The sequence below is a fragment of the Dendropsophus ebraccatus genome, chromosome 2 (genome assembly GCF_027789765.1).
Source record: "Dendropsophus ebraccatus isolate aDenEbr1 chromosome 2, aDenEbr1.pat, whole genome shotgun sequence".
NCBI lineage: Eukaryota > Metazoa > Chordata > Amphibia > Anura > Hylidae > Dendropsophus > Dendropsophus ebraccatus.
Genome location: NC_091455.1, coordinates 112456371 through 112481786, shown reverse-complemented (window position 1 = coordinate 112481786; position 25416 = coordinate 112456371). Strand labels below are relative to the sequence as shown.

At 40.4% G+C, this 25416-nt stretch overlaps 1 protein-coding gene across 1 annotated transcript in view; it reads right to left on the bottom strand.

The window, feature by feature from the left end:
* LOC138784621 (cadherin-18-like) overlaps positions 1–25416 on the bottom strand; it is a 295998-nt gene that overhangs the window by 53170 nt on the left and 217412 nt on the right. Inside the window, exon 6 of the mRNA XM_069960244.1 lies at positions 10564–10817. Within this exon, the coding sequence (XP_069816345.1) occupies positions 10564–10817 (254 nt within the window). The remainder of the gene's footprint in view (positions 1–10563; positions 10818–25416) is intronic.

The following is a 25416-nucleotide window of genomic DNA, read 5'->3' as shown; positions in this document are numbered from 1 at the left end:
AACAGGAACACAACTGAAAGCAGGATCTGAAACAAGTAAGCTCCACTTTCTTCAAAGTGACTATGGAACATGACAGAGCGTGCTCACAAGATTCTCTCAAATAAGCTAATGTTTTGTTTTCTGTCAAAGTTTAACCACCTAAGGACCCATGACATACCAGAATGCCATTAAGCCCACAGGCTCTATGAAGTGAGCTCAGGAGCTATGAGTAGTGTTGATTGAACTGCTCGAAAAAAGTTAAGTTCAAGTCGAACATCTTGATTTTCTCAAACTCGAAATAAACAAACATTTTACTGTTTGCTTGAGTTAGTGTTCGAGTTCGAGTTAAAGTTTGAGCGCCTTTCTGCCAGCCAATCAGTTAAGAGCTCATAGTAGTGTCATAGAGGTGTAGGGGTCTTATTGGCAGCTAAAATCACATGACCATTTCATATAAAACTCAGTGTGATGTGTTCTGGATTCTATTTTCTGCTCACTCACTGTTCTGTACAGACTGCTTTCTGTCTATCTGTCTGCTTGCATGCTGCTGTTTAGCTTAGTTAGCTTAGATTTGGTAAAGCTGGGTGACCTCCATTATTTGCTAATTTATAGTGCCCAAAAGTCCATTTTGTCAGTTTTCATAGCTGAATAATATTATAAAAAAGTCTTCCCATCTGTCATACGCATCAATCAATCGTACATAGGAGTTGCCTAGTTACATATATCCTGAGGGGGTAAAAGTTCATTTCTATCAGTTTTGGGGGTGAAATACTGTTCAAATATATCATGTATAGACTGTGTTATTGTTATACAAATAGATAGATATACTGTGTGTTATTGATATATATATATATATATATATATATATATATATATATATATATATATATATATATTGTGGACATGTCACGGGAAAAGTGCTCGAGGGGGTGTACATCTCACCCAGGTTAATACGGAGTGTGAGATGGTGAGTCCAGGAGGCATCTGTGCTCAGCAGTGTTATGCTGCTGAGCTATTATTTATTATTGCCGGGCCTGGACTTACATGGAATGGCAGGTAGGTTTTGGTAGTGGGACTTGCCATTCCCTCCCCCCGATCCAGGTCAGGTTTTGGGGTCAGGTGTCTCTGGCCCTAATCAAGCCTGACAGAGAAAAGCCCTGCAGAGGATCCTTGGTTTGCTCTCAGACAGGAGTGAACAGCCTGCATGGTGTGTTCGCTGGGAGCTGGGGCTTATGCACACCCTGCAATATTACCTGCCAAGTGAAGTGTCAGAGAGGTAACCTGCTGTATTAGTAAGCGCCCAGACGGGCAGGACTTTTTGTTTTGTTTATTCTTACTGCACGGTGTTGCTGTATTTATGTTGCTGGACCGTTTATGCTACAAATAAACACCCAAAGCTGTTTTATGAGCCCAAGTTTGCTGCCTGAACTGTGTCCAAACACACCATCCCCCGGGAAGATCCCTACAATATATATATATATATATATATATATATATATATACATCGTGTGTTATTGTCGTACAGATATATATCCAGGAAATACAGTTCTCTCTGTTTCTAAATCTTTCTCAATGGCGGAAAGTGTAATTTTCACAGAGGTATTCCCCCCAAAATAATTTTTGCATTAATAAATAGCCCACCCATTGATATTTCATCTTTCAAATATCAAGGCTGAGTGACCTCCATTATACTGACTACTATACAAGATGCTAGGAAGGCTGGGTGATCACATGTCCTCTGACTAAAAAGGGAGGGGGAAAGAGGGAGCTGAGTGTGGTCAGAGTGGATTCTACACATCCAAAGCAGGTAAGAATGAGAAAAAAAAACAGGGAAAGGGTGCAAGATTATACATGTATATTAGACATACAGTGGTATTGTTACCCGGAAACCCCTTTAGGCTAAATTCACACAAACAGATCCACGGCAGATGCCACAGCGGGACGTGCACCCGGGAACCCCCATAGCAAGCCAGGTCGCAGAGCAGGTAATGTATGATCTCCTGCCAGTAAGGAGTTAACAGGCGGTCTCCCGACATACTCGCTGCGAGAATGTCTGCCCATAGACTTTACAAGGCAGAGATCCGCTGCAGATCCATCCATGTGAATTTAGCCTTAAGGCCCCAATAGTTATGTAAAGAAAAAAAAATAAGAAAAATCATACATTAAACAAAAAAAATCCCAAAATAATTTAATTAGTAAGAAAATACTTTTTTTCTTTCATTTAAAATATATTTTATATCCACAAAACCATTTTTAATTCTCAAGTGTGCTCTTCAGTTTATTGTCAATCTTTTGTACTGGAAGTTGTTAAAGATGTTTTACTCTGTGGTATTTAGCTACTTTCTCTCCATAGGATTGAGATAATATCACTGACATTACTTTATTTGAGCATGGATATCTCCTCACTAAATTACTTACTTAGCAATATCATCACATCTTTCTTAATGTAGTCACAGAATTGCAGTATATTATGTGTAGATTAGGATTTATGTGTCCTTATCAAGTCTCTAGTTGTTTATAATTTCCTTTGACACTTTAATGATCCAACAGATGTTTCTTGAATACAGTGTTACAACACCCTCAAGAGTATGTATATGACACCATATTAAACCCTTTTATGTGATTTAATATCATCCATATGTAAGGACAGTTTTCTTTCATTATTAACTTTCTCCAAATTATGATTTTGTACCCAAACTTGCAGGATCAAATTTGAGCAGTTGTGTTTAACTATAGAACTTCTTTTCTTGTTTTTTTTTTTGGATGGATATGTGGAATAACAACTTTTGTTTTGAAATAATGACATCTACAGTGTTGGCTATGTTCACACTATGTAAAACTACAGCCGTAGTTCTCGCCGCAGAACTATGGCCGTAGTTTTGAGTGGTGGAACATAACCTTATTTTCAATTATATCCCGGCCGGAGCGTACACACATTGTATACGCTCCAGCCGGGATCCCATGCGGTGCCAGAAAAAACTGACATGTCAGTTTTCTGCGGCCGGAATTCAGTGAATTCCGGCCGCAGAAAGACCTGTCAGTTCACACAGTGAAGCAAGTGGCTCCGGCCACTCGCTTCATTGTGCGCTATGGGAGGCTCTGATGCAGGCCACGCACTTACTGTAAGTACCGGCCTGGGTGATCTGGACTTAGACCGGCCGGGGTCGCGGAACAGCCGGATGTTCACGTAGTGTGAACACAGCCTTTGGCTGTGAAAAAAAAATGCAAAAAAAGAGACATTGTGTGGTTGTGGTTATAGAGTTTTGTGAATTATGAAACATACATAAATTCAGCTATATGCATCCTTACCTTTTCTTTAGGTTACAAACCCACTTGGCGGGTCTGCAGCGAGTCTCCATGCTGCGTTTTTGCAGCGAGACTCGCTGCAGATCCCGGCCCTATACTTTTAATGGCAGACAAACACGCAGCAGAGATGTACATCGCTGCTGCGAGTTTGTCTGCAGCCCGCCCCATTAACCCCCCGGCCGCCGGAGCTGATACTTCACCTGATCCCGTCTCCGGCGGTTCCCGATGTCTTCAGCAAGCCGGAGCGGGGACCAGGTGAAGTATATGCTCCAGCCAGCCGCCCGCAGCCCCGGCCGCCCGATCGCCCCCCCGCAGCCCCGGCCGCCCGATCGCCCCCCCGCAGCACTGATCGCACGCCCCCCCCCCCCCGCAGCACCGATTGCTTACACGCCCCCCTGCAGCCCCGGCCGCTCGATCGGGGGGGGGGCGTGCGATCGGTGCTGCGGGGGGGGCGTGCGATCGGTGCTGCGGGGGGGCGATCAGGCGGCCGGGGCTGCGGGGGGTGCGATCGGGCGGCCGGGGCTGCGGGCGGCTGGCTGGAGCATATACTTCACCTGGTCCCCGCTCCGGCTTGCTGAAGACATCGGGAACCGCCGGAGCCGGGATCAGGTGAAGTATCAGCTCCGGCGGCCGGGGGGTTAATGGGGTGGGCTGCAGACAAACTCGCAGCAGGGATGTACATCCCTGCTGCGTGTTTGTCTGCCATTAAAAGTATAGGGCCGGGATCTGCAGCGAGTCTCGCTGCAAAAACGCAGCATGGAGACTCGCTGCAGACCCGCCAAGTGGGTTTGTAACCTAAGTTTAGATACAAATGCAATTTAATATTAGGCCATGTTCCCACTATGTAAGTTCCGTAGTAATCACTACGACCGTGATTACTGCAGAGCAACGGCCATGATTACTTTGGAACTTACGTAGTGCTGCCTTCTAAGGAATCCTGGCCGGAGTGTATACACATAGTACACACTCTGGCCAGGATCTCTAGCGGCGCCGCAAGAAACTGACATGTCAGTATTCTGTGGCCGCTAGTCAATGAATACCGGCCACAGATAACCATGTCATTTCACACAATAAAGCGTGGGGCTCCAGAGTGAGCAGCAGAGAATTGAGATGCAGGCACGCACGGATCCGCCCGCATCTGAATTCAGCGGCAGTAAAGATAATCCTTCCGGTTCTGCACTACTGGCCGAGATGATCTTTTCTGACACTTGCCGTTCTGTGACCTGGCTGGGTCACAGAACAGCCGGTGTCATACAAAGTGAGAACATAGCCTTAAACTGTATGTGTCAGGGATGGATGCCCATTTGTCCATCCTGATATCCCGAGTTACTGTCCCTGTCCAAATTAGATTATTTGGCTGGGCGCCGGCGATTAGGGAACTTGACGCCAAAAGACAGATTTGGTACCCAATTCCTGCCTTAGCCTAGTCAGGAAGCTTCTGTTTATTTTTGGGAAGTTATGCAGTTTATATAGTCATAGTATATAGACACAATCACGTGTACACAATTATTAAAATATGATTGGTTAAACAAAGCATTGTCTCATATAAAGTGAAAAAGGTTCTTGTAAGATTCTTTTGCATCTACGTGGTGAGTCTTCTTAGCACAGGAAATCTGTATATAGTTTTTTTTATCTTGCATAATCAGAAGTTCCAGCCACAAGCTAATATAATTATATTATATATTATATTATAAATTTTAAGGAAAATATAATGTCTCTCATATGAAGATTACAATGTTGTTGTTTTTTTTTTCATTTATGTGCAGTAAAACTTTCGAACACCAGAGAAACTTGTTGAGCCAGAAATTGAAAGAAAGATATAATTATATGGTTCTATTAAAGAAAGCATAGGATTTAAGGAGCTCAGATAGAAACCCTCATTGGAAAGAGAAAGGAGAAAAGTATGGAAGATCAGTACCATTTACTATGTGTTAAATATGGACTATAAAAAAAAATAAAAAAAAAAAAAATATATATATATATATATATATATATATTAAATGTGATCTTTTCATTTCATGCCATTCCTGTAAAACATTTGTTAGTGATTTCTTTTAACTGAAAAATGTTTTATTTGATGCATAGTGTTAAAGATGCATGGCCTAGGGTATGCTATGCCCTAGAATGGCAGTTCCTCTTTCCACCCTATACCTATACTTACCCCCTGCATGTCGATCTACATTACAATTAGTATAGAGTGAGAGGAAGTGAGATTTGGGCTCTTTGACGTAAACATAATGCATGTAGATCATTATGCTGAAGGTGGTCATAGGCAGGCATACAGAGGAAAGATTCATGGCCCCCAATCAAAAGCTCCCCCCCCCCATAAAATAAATCCACAGACATTCTACAGGTATGAGATAAATCAAAGACCCTATTACACCAACAGATTATTTGACAGATTTTTTTAAGCCAAAGCCAGGAATGGATTTGAAAAGAGGAGAAATCTCAGTCTTTCCTTTATTACCTGTTCTCTGTTTATAGCCCATTTCTGGTTTTGGCTAAAAAAAATCTGTCAGATAATCTGTTGGTGTAATAGGGCCCTAAGCAGTATGCTACAGTGGCTGTAACTGAGTATAGGCATAAAAACAACAAACATGCTTATTATTTATACCCTCAATTTACAAAAATTGATTTCACCTGTTCACAGAGTTTTATTATGATGTCTGTAAAATGCTAAAAAAGGGCCCCTTCAAAAATTATCTGTTCCAAAAGGTAAATCACTGAATAATACATTTTGCACAAGATAGGTTCTTATCTTCCTAGTCTGTTATGGATCAGGTTCCATATATTTTTTTATCTTATCATGTAATAATAATAATAATAATAATAATAATAATAATAATAATAATAATAATAATATAATAATAATAATATATTTGTATAGCGCCAACAAAAAAGGATTTAATCATAATTCAATAAAATACTATTGATTTTCCCTTATACATTGTTTTTTCTTTGGTTTTATCACTTAAAATGAGTCAAAGGATATAAATAATTGTGTATCATTCTATTTTCAGCTGGGCTTTTTTCAACTTTTCCAAGTTTTAAACAGTAAATAGTCACCGTCATTTTTAACAACTGCCCTCCATTTCATTTTTCAGTTTAAAAATAAATACATAAATAAAAAAAACCTCTGAAATGACAGGTATGCTTGAAAGAATAGCGTCTTAATAAACCTACAGAAAAAACTTGTACTTGTTGCTATTTTTTCCCCCATTAAATTGATGTGGAATTGTACATGCCTTTACATAAGATCCTTTTTTATAACTATACGATTGAATAGAGCTTAGCTTATATTAGAATGTACATCATTTGTATACAATTCTGTATATATATATGTTGTAGATTTTGTCCATATGGCATAAAATTCTATAAGTACAGAAACTATTTCTTGCGGACATAACAGATGAAAAGAAAGAATAAAGAATATGTGCAATCAGTGATTAGTTCATTGTTAGTGTCAGAACCTTCACTTTAGGAAGGATAATCGTCAACATGCCTGAGTACTGATATTTAATCAAGAACAGCTGAAGAGACATTTCAACATCTTGCTGTGCTGATTACCTTTTCAATCCACCAGTCCAGTATGCTTTAAGAAGCCAAGCAACATCCTTTTAACAGCTAATGCAGAAGAAAGTTCCCAATGATTCTAATGCATTAGGACCTGCTGAAGCTTTGTGTCGTAATTGTAATCTAAAACAAAGATTTGGCTTGGCATGACTGACAGCCAAATGACAAACTTTGGCTGTGGATTTTGAGATTACTAATGCAGTTTTTAGACTTTAGTGGTTCTTTTAATGAGGACAAAAGCTGGGCAAGGTTGGCAACTGGGTAAAAGCCCCCCAGGCCACAGAGAGAATAGACTGATGAGCCAATAAATGCTAAGTATTTTCTGCATTGCATGGAGATCTTCAGAAAAAGAACCGTGTAACATTTGTTTCTTTTTTAGAATTATGTAGAATATTTTTCATACTAAACCTTACACAGGATGATGACATACAGAATATACTAGTTACAGTAGAATAAATAAGGTAAAAAATAAATAAATAAATAAAATCATAGGGCTGTGAACACGCTCTGCTAGAACGGTGGTCAGTTACCTAGACAACGAGATGTCAATTGGGAGGAAAAGAGCTGGTATAACAGAAGGACACAGGTTTGCTTAATAAATGTATTTGCAAACATATTTAACTTGATTGGTCCTTAATGTTTAAAGGGAATTAATCATTATAAAATTGCCTCTGCAGCTATTTATATGTTACTTTATGGCCCCAAATATTATTTCCACACATACAAGCAATCACTATGAGGGTTCCTTATATGGCCTGAAAATGTACTTTGTAAATCCTACCTATGTAGGCTTGTGGGCGGTCTTCAGCTCCTAACTAGTAACTGCTGGCGGGAAATATCTTCGGTAATCATGCTTACCTTGGAGCATTAGCGCATAGGAGCCTGCATCACCTGCAGATGACATCCCTGAGCACCGACACTTCCAGGGAGGCATGATTGCCAGAAAAGTTTTCCGCCAGTAGTGACAAGTTGGAAGAGGAGGACTGCCCACATGACTACATAGGAAGGATTCACAAAGTATGTTTTTGGCCATATACTGTAAGTAACGTTCATATTGACTACTATATGCCTGGAAACAGTGCTTGGCGGGTAATAGTAACATATTAATAGCTGCAGGGGAGATGATTGGCTCCTTTTAACTATATTTGTTGAGATGAGAATACCCCCTTAATTTCACAAACACATAAATTTATGATCACTTTGTTATGCAATATGTTTAAAAATCACATAACTTTGGCACATTCATATTAGCCAATCAACAATCTCTATATGGTAAATATTCATAACATAGTGTCTTGAACTGATATATAGTTTCTGGAGAGAAAAAAAAACAAAGCCTTTGTTTTTTCATAGACTGATCATTTTTATATTCATTTTTATTTATATAGCGCCAACAGATTAGGCAGCACTTTACAATACTGTGCCTTTTAAAGCGTTACTTTTACTTTAAAAAAACAAAAAACAAAAAGCCTTTTAATATATCCCACAGACATCTAAAAAGTTTTAGTGGGACATGATCTTGGTGTTCAGACCCCCACCAAACCCTAAATAGTGCCAGGAGAAGCACGGGTCTGAGGGCATAAGTCTTGTCACAGGAGTTGTATGTAGTAAGCCTATGAATCTTGAATCTTGCAAAAAAGAAAGGAGCAAGCCGGGAGTAAAACGTGCTTGTGTGACATATCAAAAAGTTTTTTAAGTAACAATAATAATACTCAGTGATGCACTTTTATAAATTCAGTGTGAGATATGTTTTGACTATAATATGGAGTTAAAATGACATAAGAATACCACATGTCATAAGCATAACCAAGAATTCAGCCTACAGTACATTATCCTTATTTTATCAGTGCTCAATTCAGAGATATGGTCTAATGTACCACATACAGTACTTGTGCCAAGTTTCTAAAACAGGAGCAACATCTTCTGAGACAAAAATCCTGTATAGTAGCTTTCACCAGAGGGTGAAAAGAAGCAGCTTTTTCAGGGTGGGTTCACACATAGCAAATCACACTGCGAAATCCGCTGCAATTCCTGGCACTGTCTTTTTGAATAGGTTTAAACACTCGCAGTGGAATTTTCATTTTATGTTGTGAGTATGTAAAGTGCAATCTCCTTTAAACTTGCTGTGGTCCGGTGAATACTTAACAGTCTGCTCTCCGGCCTACTTCTGTGTCTCCCAGCATTCAGCCATTCAGTAGCAGGCCAGCAACAGGACAGCACACTGATTGGCTGAGCGGGAAGTAAGGAAGGCGGGAGCCATAGAAGAAGGCCAGAGCGCGAACCAGTAAATGATTCACCAGGCCGCTGCAGGTTAAGAGGAGTGGTGCTTTACATATATGCAGAGCAATGAAAATTCTGTTGTGAGTATGTAAATCTATTTAAGGCCAGGAATCGCAGTGGATTTTGCTGCCAACTCGCAGTGTGAACTCTGCTGTGATTCTGGTATGTTTAAACCAACTTTAAATGAGAAAAACAATTGTGTGGCATATGGACGATCAGTGAGCATGCTCCAACTTAAGGAACTAAATTCTCATGCACCAGCTGAAAAAGTGTTACAAAAAAAAAAACATAGGAGGATATTTATTATCAGGCTAAAATGCCTTTTTCTATGAGGAGAGAAACATACTGCAGTCTCTTTGTGAATTTCAGTGGCAGTGATTGGGGATTCCTCAATCCCTAGATACTGTAAAGTAGGAAACACGGCACTCAGGTTTAGATGCAAGGGAAACATAAAGTTTGATTCCAATAATCCTTTAAACATAATCCAGCCAGACAAGGCGGTAAGTAGAAATAATGTTACATTCTGATCCCGCAACCCTTCTCAGAATTTTTGTAGTTCTGTATATACTCAGGAGAAGGTATGATGTCTGCTGGCTTGGCAGGGATGGCCCGCCCCAACCTTTCTCAGGCCTCTGCATATGCTTAGTAGAAGGTATGAGGCCCGCCAGCAAGCAGACATCATACCATCTACTGAGCTACAAAGGCCTGAGAAAGGTTGGGGGGTCTGACCAAAAGTTCGCCAAGTAGCAAAACCCTTTGCATTTTTTTCTACTTACCTACCTACTTTGTCTGCCTGGATTAAGTTTGAAGGATTATTGAAATAAAACTTTATGTTTCACTTGCATCTAAACCTGAGTGCTGTGTTTCCTACTTTCCAGTATCAAGGCATTGAGGAATCCCCAACCACTGGCACAGATATTCACAAGGAGACTGCAGTATGTTTTTTCCTCTTCACTTGCATCTAAACCTGAGTGTCGTGTTTCCTATTTTACAAAATGCCTTTTTCTGGTGCAGATGGGCCCAGTGCGCGTAAATATATGTGCAAATGCTGGTTTTGTTAATATTTTTCTCTGTGCCACTTGCACCAGAGGGGCAGGAAGACGGCATAATGGGGGGAGGGGGGTGCAGCTACTTGCAAAGAGGTGGTGCCTCTCCATGTAATCGAAACCTATGACAGCTCTGAGCTGGTGTAGGTTTCACTTTGTGCGCACAAAGGTGCTCTGTAACACATGGGATTTAGGTAGACGCATTTCTCCTCCACACAAATCCTAAGAGCCTCGGAACTGTGGGGAGATTTCTAAGCCTGACACAAAACACACAAAACATGAGAGACTTAATTAATAAATACATGTTTACAGTAAGAAGTGTATTCATGAGCATTAAGACGTATAAAGCTGTTTAAACATTTATACAAATAATAAGTCTTACCTCACTGGGCTATTGGAACTGTCAGGATCATGAGCTGTTACCATTCCCACAATGGTTCCTATATCAGCATTCTCATAAACTTCCATCTCATAAAAAGTTCTTGTAAACAAGGGCGCCTCATCTACATCCCCAACAATAACTTTTAACATAGTGGCATCTTTGAAAGGTCCCAGGTGAGAAAATCTTGAATCCAAATGAGTATTTACTCCTTCAATGTTCAGTGAATACAATTTCTTTTTTTCATAGTTCAATGGCTGAAAAAAGAGACATGCAAGAATTACATGGCAAATAACATATGGTAATTTCAATACAACCCAGCAATAACATAAAAGAGGTCATAAGCATGAAATTCTACATGACTCTAATTTTAGAAAACCCATATAGAAGATTTCTCGTAACCACTGAAAGGTTATTGCAAACAACTGTGCTGTAATACTGAGAAGTGATCATTACCAATATATACTATAACACATAGGGGGAGATTTATCAAACTGGTGTAAAGTAGAATTGTCTTAGTTGCCCCTAGCAACCAATCAGATTCCACTTTTGATTCCTTACAGATTCTTTGAAAAATGAAAGGTTGAATCTAATTGGTTGCTAGGACCTAAGACAATTCTACTTTACACCAGTTTGATACATCTCCCCCATGGTATTGTATCTATTCATATTTACTTCAGTTTTATTTAAATACATATGGGTGAAGGTCTTGTATAAAGAATAACCTCTTAAAAAAAAAAAAAAAATATATATATATATATATATATATATATACAAATTTCATAGTACTTTGTGCATAACTAGTAATTCACTACTAGCAGTTTAAAGATCTGACATGACAAACAACAATTCTTGTGGCTTAAAAAAACAACAAGTTATTCTGCTCAAATGAGAGAAAGCAGCCCAGGCTTTATTCAGATAATCCAGATAGAACAATAGATTATGGTGAGTACATAGATGTAATAAAGTTTCTATACAGGTACAGAAAAGACAAATGTTTCCCAAGTGTGTACTTCACAGTCCTATTGAAATTTCCCAAGCGTTTTCAGGCTCGTAACGGCAACATGTTTCATTGTGTTGTGCTCCAAAGAAGCAGGATGAACAAACAACAGTGGCAGATTTAATAGGTTAAACCAGGGTTATTTGGTGTGTTGTGCTGTTCCATAAAATGTCTATTCAGCAAAAGTAAAATAAATCTGCATTTATTGACTGATGATTTGTCCCCAACCTTGGGAATTTCATTATGTTCTTATTTTACTTATATGCACCTATTTGCTGGAGCCACAAAATGTTGTTTCTGACAACATCACATACAGTCTGACCTTCATGTTTTGCTTAGCATAGCATTACCCTTTATGTAACATGTTCACAAATGACTGTAGATGCCATTGCCATAGTGCCTAATTGATTCTCCTCTGTAGATGAGTTTGTGAGTGACACTAGTGACAATAAGAGATAATAATGACCTTTAATATTAAACGTATTCCTCCATCCTTTACAATCTGATGACTCAGTAAATGCCTACTTTCACGTATTAGAAAACAAACATCATTTGACACTAAATAAAGATAAAGGACCCTGTTAGGTATAGGACACTGTATCCTGTCAATCGGCCATTATTTTTATTAACCAGGTGCACAACCAGGATCTGCAATAACACATATATTAAGTGCACTAGAATGCAAAGAGTGTAGAATTGTTAAAACCACAAGACAGTTGAAGAGATATGTTAGTTGGTTTTAAGGGTAAAGTTGACCACCACAAGAAGTAGCGTGAACACCCATTGAACAAACAATTGTCTAATAATTGATAACTTGCCAAATGGTGCATTTATACCGAGAGATTTATCTGACAGATTTTTGAAACCAAAGCCTGGAATGGATTTTAAAAGAGAAATATCAGTCTTTCCTTTATGACCATTTCCCTGTTTATAGTCTGTTCCTGGCTTTGGCTTTACTGATCTGTCAGATAAATCTCACACCAAAGGAGCCGTACTCATTTCAGTCCATATTGGCTGTAAGAGTTGTTTAAATTGGCTACACATGATTGATTACACCAGCAAAGGCCAAAGAAATCTTTCTGGGAATGTCATGGGAACATTTGAAGAATATTCTTTCCTTAAATATTGCACAGGAGATGCCGAGGATGAAAGTAGGAGACTTCCCATGCAGTCGTTTACTCCACAGTCATGTAAGACCATTAGTAGCACTGGGGCACCGTTAGGAGCACTGCCCGCCCCCCATAGTGTTGATCCGCCTGGACAGCCCATCCCTTCTAATGATGATCAATGGAGTGAGCCAGCCAGGGGTGGGCCAGATTAGCGCTAGAGAGGCGGGGAAGTACACTTAGTGTAGCAGATTGTTTTACCAGATTGTGAAGTAAACAACTAAGTGCACGGGAAAGGCACTGAGGATTAAGAGACATACCTGTCAATGGACATGTCAATTCTTTGAGCGGAGAGCAACAGAAGGTGCGCAAGCCCTCCCATAGAGACATTGTGTGACATTGAGACAGGATGAATTCTGCGGCGAAGAGCTCCGCCGTGGAATTCCATTGCTTTTGCTTCGTTTGAACATACCCTAAAGGTGCAAAATTAGTTTAGGTGAGAACTGGAATAGATTACGTTTCTCTTTGCCAATGGTAGTGACAGTGACAGTGAATATTGTATCAAAACCAGTAGGGATCCAAATGGAAACTGTTGCAAATTTTCTTACTAAAAACACATCCATACTTATAAACATACATTGCACTGCTCTACTATTCACCAATCTGAATATTGTAGGTAAAGCAATCATGCTGGATTACATGGCAATGAAAATACACCTACACTTTTTGACTTTCATGAAATATGTATGAGAAAAGAACATGAAATCATCTTTTACTAGCTACCTACTACATATTGTGCAAAGAAACTGCTGTTAGAGACAGGTGACAACAACATCACATGTTGGGTAACAATAGATCTAGATCCTGTTTTATCTGACAGTGATAATGACATCCAATAGAATAGCAAAAATAACATAGCTGTGGAGAACACTGCATATACATGTGCACAGGTGCCACATAGCTCATGATCGTGAGAGAAGGGATCTGCTTGTGCTTTTATTAAGGCCCTATTCCACGGAACGATTATCGTTCATAAACTCGCTCTAACGACCGCTTGTTAGCGATAATCGCTTCGTGGAATTGGTGTAATGAAGCGAACGACAAAGGCAAAATCGTTATAATGTCGTTCAAAATTGTTTTTCAGCATGTCGAAAAAAAGTCGTTGGTCTTTGAAAGATAATTCGCTAATCGGTTCATAAAATTAGAAATCTTTCAGTCGTTCGTAAAAAGGTTTTAAAAAAGTAGGTGTGTCGTATGGTCATGATTACCCCGGTGAACGTTTTAAACGACCATGTAACGACCGCAAAGTAGTCGTTACTCTACATATATTATTCACGTTATGTGTTATCGTTTGCTTAAAAAAAAATTGTTTAGTGATCTTTAACGAGCAGTCGTTAAAGCGAGTTTATGAACGATAATCGTTCCGTGGAAAAGGGCTATTAGTCCCTGTAACTATCCAGAACATTTTTACTTTTGTGGACTATAAATACAGTGTTGGTCTGGCCCACCAGAGGACCAGAGGATCCTCCGGTGGGCCCCCAGATTTAGAACCTGCATTAGCACTGACTGTCATGTCGTTTCTCATTGGTTATTCATTGTTGGGCCCCTGGGATCATTTCCTCTGGGCATCAGATGCCCCAGTCCTAAACTGCATAAATATATATAAATCAAAGACCGCCTTTCTACCTCAGTATCTCCCCATGTAACAGTTTTTCTTAGGCCTTATTTACACGTCCCATAAAATTGTCCGTGGTCGCAGATCCGAGACCATGAACAATTTTAGGGTCCATTAAATCCTATGTGTGCATTCATACTATTCCTGCCGTCTTCCATTCTGATTCTTGCTGTGAAAATATAGGACAGGTCAAAGTGCAGATGGTGGTACGGATGCCTCCCCCAGCTCCTGTCACTGCTCTCATCTCCCCGCTCCTGTCACCTGCTTCCATCTCCGCTGCTCCTGTCTCCCGCTTCCATCTTCCCCGCTCCTTTCTCCCCAGCTCCTGTCACCTCCATCCATCTCTCCCCTGCTTCTGTCACGGCTGCTGTTTGCCCCACTCCTGTCACCACTACCATCTCCCCGCTCCTGTCACCGCTCCCATCTCCCCAGTTCATGTCACGCTCCCCAGACCCCCAACCCAGCATATCCAAACAGGGATGCAGGAGTATTTTTCGCAGAGTGAACAAAATCATGCTCTGTGAAAAACCTTGGACATGTGAATAAGGCCTTAAAAGTTTATGTTTGCTTGTTTGAACCTTTAAAAATACGTAACTGAATAGCTCCTTGTTCATTAAAAACTCCTTTCCACATTCAGCAACATAGAATGAACCCTTATTAAAAAAACAAAGTATTACATAGATGCAGACTGGCACAGCATGCTTCTTTATAACACTTATGGGGTGCACTATGTGCTTAGCTGGACTCCGTAGTACAGACCAATTAACTTTACACGTGTGGGGTGCTCAGCTATATCATAGCATAAGAAAAGTCACAATTCATTGGCTGAGAGATTGGAATAATGCGGCACTCACCACTGTATGCGTGAAAAAAATCAGTGCTTGTTTATTCGTCCAAAACTGACAGACAAATTTTCTTAGCAGGTAAGACGCCAACAACTCATGATGAATACAGGTGACAGCTGTTTCCCTTAACTAAGCTTCTACAGACCTCAGGACTAGAGATAAGCACAGCTTGAGCATGCTAAAGTCTGATTATTCTGCTCCATGGTGAGCAGTGGGGAATTCTGATGGTTATGGATGCGCCAGTATCAGAATTCAGTGGCGGTAAAGATCATCCTCAGTACCGTCGATGATCTCTTCTGACAACGGCCATTCCGTTACCCGGCCAGGTCATGGAACGGCAGGTATCATACCACGTCTGAACATAGCCTTATAGTGTAACTAAATATTACTACCATATTGTAACTACAAAACTGATTGTGGTCACATTATTATGACCTCAAGCTAATAATAATAACAATAGTAGCCAGGGCCGGCCTGGCACTTAAAATTAGCCCTGGCATTTTAAAGCACACAGCCCCTGCCCCAGTAAAAGCTGAAATCCCCTCCCCCCCATTTCCATTTTACAAACAAAAATAATTAAAAAGGAAAAAAAAAGCCACCAACCAGATGTGCACCCACAGCTGTCCACAACGGGGCAGATACCTTCATTGGCTATACAGAATTTGTGTTTCTAATATGAGCCGTACTATGGCGGATCCTGGCCCAAACACAGACCTGTAACACGTACGGGTGTGTCTATGTGGCTCTGTATATGAACGGCAAATGGGGGCAGAATAAGCGGATGCTTTTTCCCTGCACTTACTACTGCATAAAGGCTTCACTTCCTGGATAAAATGGTGATGTCACAACCCGACTCCCAGAGCTGTGCGGGCTGTGGCTGCTGGAGAGGATGATGGCAGGGGGACACTGAGGGACACAGGGCACTGGAGGGACACTGAGCATCCCTCTGCCATCATCCTCTCCAGCAGCCACAGCCTGCACAGCTCTGGGGGTCATGACATCACCATTTTAACCAGGAAGTGAAGCCTTGATGCAGTAGTAAGTGCAGGTAAAAAAGCACTTTATAAACATTTCCCATAATAAATGTATATTGGTGATTTGTATAACTTTTGGGGGGAAATACAATACTTTAATAAAAAAATTTCACTTTAAACTTTAAAATTTTAAACTTCTCCTTTAAAACTGCAGTTTAACAGTGACATCCCCACTGCTACACGGACCTTGCTGATTGTTGACCGATGTGCTACCCTGTGGATAGCTCATTATGGCTGGAAAACACCTATCATTTGGTTGGGGCAGCAGGATACGTTGAAAAATTCCTGCCTAATCCACAATGGATTGTGTTGTAAGACACTTTCACTGCAGTTTACAGCACAGTACGCTTTAAGAAGGTAACATTAATAATGCTGTGTTAATAAAAGACACAGTGTATACTTACAGACCTGACCAATACCACCATACTGTGACTGTATAACACCACCATACCAGACCTGACCTGATACCACCATACTTTGACTGTATAACATCGCCAAACCAGACTTGTCCAATTCAGCCATAGGCTATGTTCACACAACATCATAGTTTAGTAAAGAACGAACGCTGATTGCAATTGCCTCAGCGTCCGTTCTTTACTGCAGGGGCGACACTGCATTGAAATCAATGCAATGCCACCCGCTGTGTTCAGACATCGTTCTTCTAATAATGCCTGTACATTATTTAAACATCAGCTGTTCACACAACGCAATGTGCAGCGCGACCGCACATTGCGTTGGAGTGAATGGCTAATTGATTTGCGGACACAGCGGCCGGTGCCCGCAAATCAATTGGGAAGAAAGAAAGTTCCTGCAGCCGATACGGAGGTATCGGCTGCAGGAACGGGCTGAGTGCAGCCCGGCGGCCAGCTGTTTAACAGCGTCCGTTGCATAGCAACGGACGCTGTTAAACGTTGTGTGAACATAGCCATACTGTGACTGGATAACAGCGCCATGCCTGACCTGACCAATACAGCCATACTGTGACTGGATAACACCGCCATACCAGACCTGACCAACACCGACATACTGTGATTGTATAACAGCGCCATACTTGACCTGACAATACCATTATACTGTGACTGGATAACACCGCCATACCAGTTTTCTAATACCATTTTGAGGTAGATGAAAGTTACTGGTCTGTTTTTAATCAATGTTTTATATGATTGGATCAGGTAATATGGGGCAATTCATGTTATATATCAGTCCTACAGGAGCTGAAAAGTCACAGGTTAACTTAGTACATAGACAGTGTGAGACTACAACTCCCAGTGTGGTCTGTCTATGCAGCCTTTGTCCCCTTCAATGTTCATTCTTGGTGGCACAGAGAGCAGCCAGACCACATTGGGAGTTGTAGTCCTGCATTATCATAGCTTCTGTAGGACTAAACCACATCCTTATGCTGCTGGCAATAGTTTTGTCTAAACAGCCACCAGTGTCCCTCACCCCCTACTTTATCAGTGATAGTGTTCTGCATATACTTACACATGAGCCATCACTGAGGTTCCAGCAGGAGAGGGGGTCAGAGGTCATCCATCCTCAGTGTGGCAGCTAAGAAGCCAGATAACGGAGCGGCCTCTAGCTGCAAAAGCAGGGATGTCTCCTCAAAGGCTGTGTTCACACAACTTATAACACCATCTGTTGCATAGCAGTATCTGCTGTAGTAATATTATCTTTTTTTTTTACAATTGAATTGTGGACACTGTTAAGTGTGCCCGCACATCAAATAACCATTCACTACAATGTAAAGTACGGCTGCCGGCTGTACTTTACATAGTGTGAACAGCTGTTCATTATTTAAAAATAACGATGTCAGAACACAGCGGGCGGAATTGTATTGAATTCAATGCGGTGCTGCCCCTGCAGAAAAGAACAGATCCTGATTTCATTTCAATAAGCGTCCATTCTTTAAAAAAAGAAAAAAGAAAAAAAAGAATGGTGTGTGCGAACATAGCCTTATTTTTCAAAATGTACCAATAAAAGCCTCACTCTGCAAAAACTGTCACATAGCTCTATAGACAGTAGTAGAGCTACTGTAGTAGTTATGATCAGAATGTTTTTGTTTATTTATTTTGTTTGTTTTTTGTGAACTTCCCTGACACAATGAAAAAAGAAAGGCAGGAAAGAAGTATAACTAGAGCAATAGAAGGTTGTGTTTAACATGGTCTGTAAAAGTTGGATAATTAAAATACAATTTATCTTTTTCATGTCACAAGACAAATGCAAGGAATGGGCAGCAAGACAACTAAATCAATTGATTAAAAAAAAAAAAAAAAAAAAAGACTTTCTCCAGGAAACACTTTTGTTAGACACAAATTAAAATATTTTGGTCATGGTGTAGAGAATCTATTACATACAAAACAGGATGCCAGAAATAAAATGAGGGCAAAAGAACAGGATGATGCCATGATTCCTTTGTGTAAACGCCAGGGAGACATCAGAAAGAACCCAAATACATTAATAGTGCCAGGATTTCTTTCCCTACCAGTGTTCAGGAGGTCAAATAAATCAAAAACAACAATAGCTCTTTGTTCTCATCAAGAACAAGAATTGTATAGGGTAGTTAACAAAGGGTTTTTAATTCATACAACTGTGTACAGTTGCAGTATTTATACAGAAATGTGTATATATATTCAGAACCCCCCATCCGGAAGAAGAAAAAAAATCTGTGGCAAAGGGGTTAATTTATTTTTTATTTAATTTAAAGGTCTGGCCTATGATGTAATTAATTTAGGTGCCTAGGTGAAGTCTCAATTTCTTAATCATGTCAGTGGTCAAGAAAAGTCAATATATTGTATCAGTCTAACCTAGATGAAAAGGAAAAGGGAAAAGAACATCAGAGAAGATATTGCCTATGAGTCACCAGGTGTAATAGTTATGTGTTCTATGTGTGACTACATCTGTGCAGTATACTCCTGGGTATGATTGAGATTACAAGAATTTACTAACACAGACTTGACAGGAGAGCAAATAGCTCTCTTATAATTGCCACTGCCTCTGGCTGCATCTGGTGTTTTTTTCATAGTCTGCAGCTCGATCATCATAATCACCAGTTGAGACTTGGTATTTTCTATAAGATCACTACATGGTGGTAGTATTGGTTATGGGCTGGTGGGGTTTATTTTTTGTCTAAATCTGGCCCTGGTGAGAATATAGCCTAAAGGCCTTATTATATGTTGAAATTTTGACCTGTCTGAAAAATCAACAACTGTTGGCCGCACATCTCTCGTGCAATAGGGGATGTACGGTTGACAGATGATCACAGCAAAGGGTCCAGTAATCATTCTACATTCCTTGCAGCACAATTACTAAGCTGTGCAAAGAAAACAAACGCTGATCCAGGAGATCACCAGTAATTTACTTTGTGGCTTGGGCTGTTTAATACAGCCCTTAGGTTGCAAAAGGTTGGGAAACCTTCAGTGTTATATGGAAATATGGGGCATGATCTGTGAATATCTATCTTCTCTCTGGATCATCCAGTTTGCTCTTCTATGATAATTATTCATTACAGCCAAGAGACAGGTAGCCTATCCCATACCTGTAGAGATCATGAGCTGCAGAAAGACATTTTAAAGTTTTTCTTTTAAATCAACTGGTGTCAGAAAATATAAAGATTTGTAATTTATTTCTATTTAAAATCTCATGTCTTCCAGTACTTATCATCTGCTGTATGTCCTTCAGGAAATGGTGTATTTTTTCCAGAGTGACACTGTGCTCTCTGCTGCCACCTCTGTCCATGACAGAAACTGTCCAGAGCAGTATTAAATCCCCATAGATAACCTTTCCTGTTTTGGTCAGTTCCTGTCATGGACAGAGGTGGCAGCAGAGAGCAATGTGTCAGACTGGAAAGAAAACACCACTTCCTGCAGGACATACGGCAGTGCTGAAGACCAGAAATTTTAGTAAAGTAAATTACAAATCTATATACCTTCTTGACATCAGTTGATTAAAAAGAGAAATTCTATGCTATATAAAATGCCTTCCAGTGACATAAAACAGCAAAAAAGTTTTCCTCACCCCGCTCCCCACTCTTCCCCTTGCTCCCACTGAGCTATCTTCCATTCCTAGCCGTTTTCCCATTTTGCTGGCTTCTGCTGATGTATGGTCCCCTGTTCTATTCTATGAGTGGTTGAGATTGGAGTGTGATGTCATCAAAAGCTGACAGAAGGGGAACATATCTGGAACCAGAAAATTCCCCAGTGAGAGCAAAGGGAGGGGGTTTCAAGGGGGTAAATGTGGTTGAATTGTTATTTTATGCCACAGGAGGCAGGTGGCATAGTTTTGGTTTTCCCCAGACAACCTCTTTAAACCTTCTGCAATAATTAAAAGTCACTGATAAGGATAAACTAGAGGAACCAGGGAATGAAACTGACTGACCCCCTCCAAATACATACACACACACATACACAAACATCCCAGCTCTGACAATGTACTGCTTTCCCCCACTACCAGTACTCTACCTAGATAGACACTATGGGGGAGGAACATGTATCATCTGGCGTATCTTTGATTTTCGGCGGAAAGTGCCATTTTGCGAATACAATATTCGTAAAACGGCACTTTCTGCTGGGTACGCCGGGGGGTGGGGGGGTGGGGGGTGGAGGGGGGGGACGATTCATTATTTTTTTCTCTTAAAGTTACGCCGAAAAACTACTCCAGCCTTCAGCTGATTTATGTACAGGCAGTCCGCCTCTACATTAATCTCCGTAGCGCCGGAGATGCGGGGACATTTATAAGTCCAGCATAAAAAACGTCTGACTTAATAAATGTCCCCCTATGTGTTGCTGTGTCCAGACCGGATCAGGGGAGGTGTTCTCACTTTGGTGCCGATGTTGCCTGTGTCTGTACGGGAGAGTGAGATGATTAGCAAAGTAGCTTAGGAGGTTACAGAAGATAGATAGATAGATAGATAGATAGATAGATAGATAGATAGATAGATAGATAGATAATTTTTATATTTGAAATTGGTCCTGTAAAACCTTTTCTTGACCCTGGTGGGGGTGGGGGCAACAGTGGCTTACTAATGCTTGTCATAGTGGTAACCCATTGTAGGTTCTTACTGGGTCCTATACTTAACCCTTAGACGACCCTGGACGTAGGGTTACGTCATGGAAGTCTGTCCCCAGACGACCCATGACGTAACCTTACGTCATGGGTGTTATTCCCGCTATGAAGCGCGCTCCGGAGCGGAGCGCGCTTCATAGCAGGTGGGGGCTGGCTGCAGTGAGCAGCCGGGACCTCACCGGTAATGACACGCTGCAGCGATCGCGCTGCCGCGTGTCATTAACCCCTTAAACGCCGCGATCGCGGCGCGACCGCAGCGTTTAAGTGTAAGTGACAGGGGGAGTCCCCTGTCACTTACCGATCGGGACCCCCGCAGTGTAACTGCGGGGGTCCCGATCGTTGAAACGGACTGCTGGAGGTCTCTTACCTGCCTCCATGCGGTCCGATCGGCGATCTGCTACACTGAGCCTGCACAGGCAGGCTCAATGAGCAGATCGCCGATAACACTGATCAATGCTATGCCTATGGCATAGCATTCATCAGTGTAGAAATCAAGTTAATGTATGTACAAGTCCCCCAAAGGGACTTCAAAAGTGTAAAAAAAAAAAAGTTCAAAACACTAACACACAACCCCAAAACCCCTCCCCCAATAAAAGTCTAAATCACCCCCCTTTCCCATTATATAAATAAAACATATAAAAATGAATAAATAGATAAACATATAATATACCATAGCGTGCGTAATTGTCCGATCTATTAAAATATAACAAGCGTCATTGCGACCGGTAAACGGCGTACACGAAAAGAGGGGAAAAAGTGCGCAGATTACCGATTTTATGTTACATTATATATTAAAAAAAATCAATAAAAAGTGATCAAAACATCCGATCTTCACAAATATGGTATTAATAAAAACTAGAGATCATGGCGGAAAAAATGACACCCCATACAGCCCCATAGGTGAAAAAATAAAACCGTTATAAGCGTCACAATAGGCCCATTTTATTAATATTTAATTGCCAAAAAAAAGGATTTCATTAAAAAAAAAATATATAACATTAGAGAATCTGTGTAACCTGCATATGGTTGTGTTCAGACTGATCTATAGAATAATAGTGTCATGTCGCTGTTACCATATAGTGCATTACGTAGACACAGGAACCCCCCAAACGTTACCATATTGCATTCTTTCTTACGATTTCACCTATTTATATCTTCATAAATAATATATTTGGAATTCCATCATACATGTTATGGTAAAATGAATGACGCCATTACAAAGTACAACTATTCCTGTAAAAAACAAGCACTTACATGGCTTGTAGATAGAAAACTGAGAGTGCTAGAGCTCTTAGAGGGGGAGGAGGGAAAAACGGAAACACTAAGATCAAAATTTGCGCGGTCCACTGGGTCATTTTGGGCCTGGTCCTCAAAGGGTTAAAGGGGTTATCCAGCGCTACAAAACATGGCCACTTTCCCCCTACTGTTGTCTCCAGTTTGGGTGGGGTTTTGAAACTCAGTTCCATTGAAGTAAATGGAGCTTAATTGCAAACTGCACCTGAACTGGAGACAAGAGTAGGGGGAAAAGTGGCCATGTTTTTGTAGCACTGGATAACCCCTTTAAATGAAAATCACTATATGTACATTCTTCACTTTTTTCTATGAGCTATTGACTGGAGCCTGAAGCTGCTCTTTCTGGCAACACAGACTCCCCAGGCAAAATTATAGCTCTCTGTCCACCTCCCCACTCTTTGCATATACTCTACATCTGTTTTTCATCTGACCTTTACCTTTATGCCTTTACCCTCTATAATCTCAACAATTACTATAGACTGTTATTCTGTCACTCTGTTTTGCGCCTTAAAAAAAATAATAAAAAATAATAAAAATTGCTTTAAGGCTACATTTTTATGTCCAAAATTGGCAATTCATCATCAATACCTAGATTAAAATGTAAGCAATTTTGCCAGTCTTGATTAAAAAATATACAACGATTTTGTGTATACAGCTCCTATAAAAAGCTGCGTGTCTCATATTTACCCATTAGAATCAAGCTGTGAGTGTTGTCTGATCATGCAGTCATATGATAATCCCTTCCATCTACTTTTCTACAACTGTCTGCAGATTAGCGACAAGAGGAGTCAGAGGGAAATCACACATGACTGCCACAGCCAATAATATATGGGCTAATTACTATCATTGTTATTTTTTTCAACAGCTATCTCCATCAACATGATAGAGGCCTTTTCGTTATTATGCATCTTCCATGGTACGTACAGTTATTTACTTTCATTGTGGCCCATATATATATATATATATATATATATATATATATATATATATATATATATATATATATATATATACCAGAATACCCCTTTAACAAAAAAAAAAAAAAAAAAAAAATTTCCCTTTTCTTTCTATTGTTCACCTCAAGGCCAACCTTAATTGTCTCTGCATACATTGCTGATTTTGTCTATCCAATTTGCATCCATTGCAGCATTATGAATGAGATTTTAACAAACATTTTTATTTATTTAAACTTAATACTCTAAATCTGGTGCAGATTTACAGCTGTGAGTTAACCTGTGCAAATTTGCGTTCACTACTAGAGAAAGACTGAGACAAAAAGCTGTATTGCACATCCAATATAGTCAGATGATAATAATATTCCTTATTGGACACACACATATAAAAAATACAACTGCTGCATGAAAACAAAATACAAATACAGAAAGAAAATCCGTGAATCCCTAATGTCAGGTGACTCCTATGTTCAAGATACGATGATAAGTACATGTAATATCACTGCATTATATATGCACTAATACCATGATACTAACAATGAATATACAATATCCAATATGAATGTATGGTGAAGGTCCCAGCACCTGCCCCTGCACCATGTATTTTGTTGGCAAACTGCCAACTTCCTCAGGGGTGCCTGAATGTTGACAGTTTGTCACAGGAATACGTCGGGCAGGGTCAGGTGCTGGGACCTCCACCATACATTAATAGTGGGTATTGTATATTCTTTGTTAATATTACAGGCATGGTGGATATATAATGCAGTGATGTTACCTGTACTTATTATTGTATCTTGAACAATGTCTTTTCTGCATATTTTCTGTCACTTTATTCATTTTTTCATGGTACTGTATGTATGGGATAGCCAATACTTTAGGCCTGGCGGGGTCATCTGGCATTAGGGACTCACAGATTCTCATTCTGTATTTGATTTCATGCAGCTGTGCTTTTAAATGTGATTTCAATAATGAATACTTTTAACATTTTACTATATTGGATGTGTGATTCAGCTTTTTGTCTCAAGTTTTCTCTAGTAGCAAACGTTGTTGGTTTTCTGAGACTTGAACACACTTCTTGAACGCCCAAAGCCAAACCAGATGAGTAGCACAGTAGGCCCTCGTTCAATGTTTGTTATATGCAATACAGACATACTGTCTTGAGTCACTAGACAGACTACAAGATGCTTTGGAGACTTTGAATTAAAGATGAGTGAAATGTGCTTCATAAGATTTGTACAAAGCAGCACACACAGCTTTTGAATCCCGATGTCTGGCTTCTCCAAGGAGAAGGTGGAGAGAGCTCGATTTTCAGAAGAACATGGATACGGTCATAGGACAAAGGACTTCCTGTGTTTGGTCTCTTTTTTTTTTTGAACAGACAAAAGACCATATATTTTTAGGCAGCATAGACCAGAGTTTGACTGGAAAGGAGACACCTAATAGCCATATATGTCCTACATGTTCTAACAGCTGCCAGTTGTTTTATATGTAGGGATTGAAGAAGCCAGGCCTCACCTTTGACCCTAGAATTGTTATCGAGGATCTGAAATGTCAAGAGGATGAAATACCCCTCGGTTGGTAGTGGATAGAGAGGATGCATCTATTGTCACACACAACGCACAGCATCCTCCTGTGTCTACGACCGCACTCAATTTTATACTGTGCGCAGCACCCACCGGACACAGGAGTGCACTGTGCAGGGCACACATGGCAAATCCGGTGTCTGGCGGCTGCCAAATTTAATGCTAAACTGCTCACAACGCCCACCATACACAGGAGGGTGTTCTGCATGGCGGACGCATCCATGGGCTGCTTCAGAAGATTTCGGGGGCCGGATGTTGCCCACCCCTGTTATAGAGTACCACTAAACCCAGTAAATCTTTCCC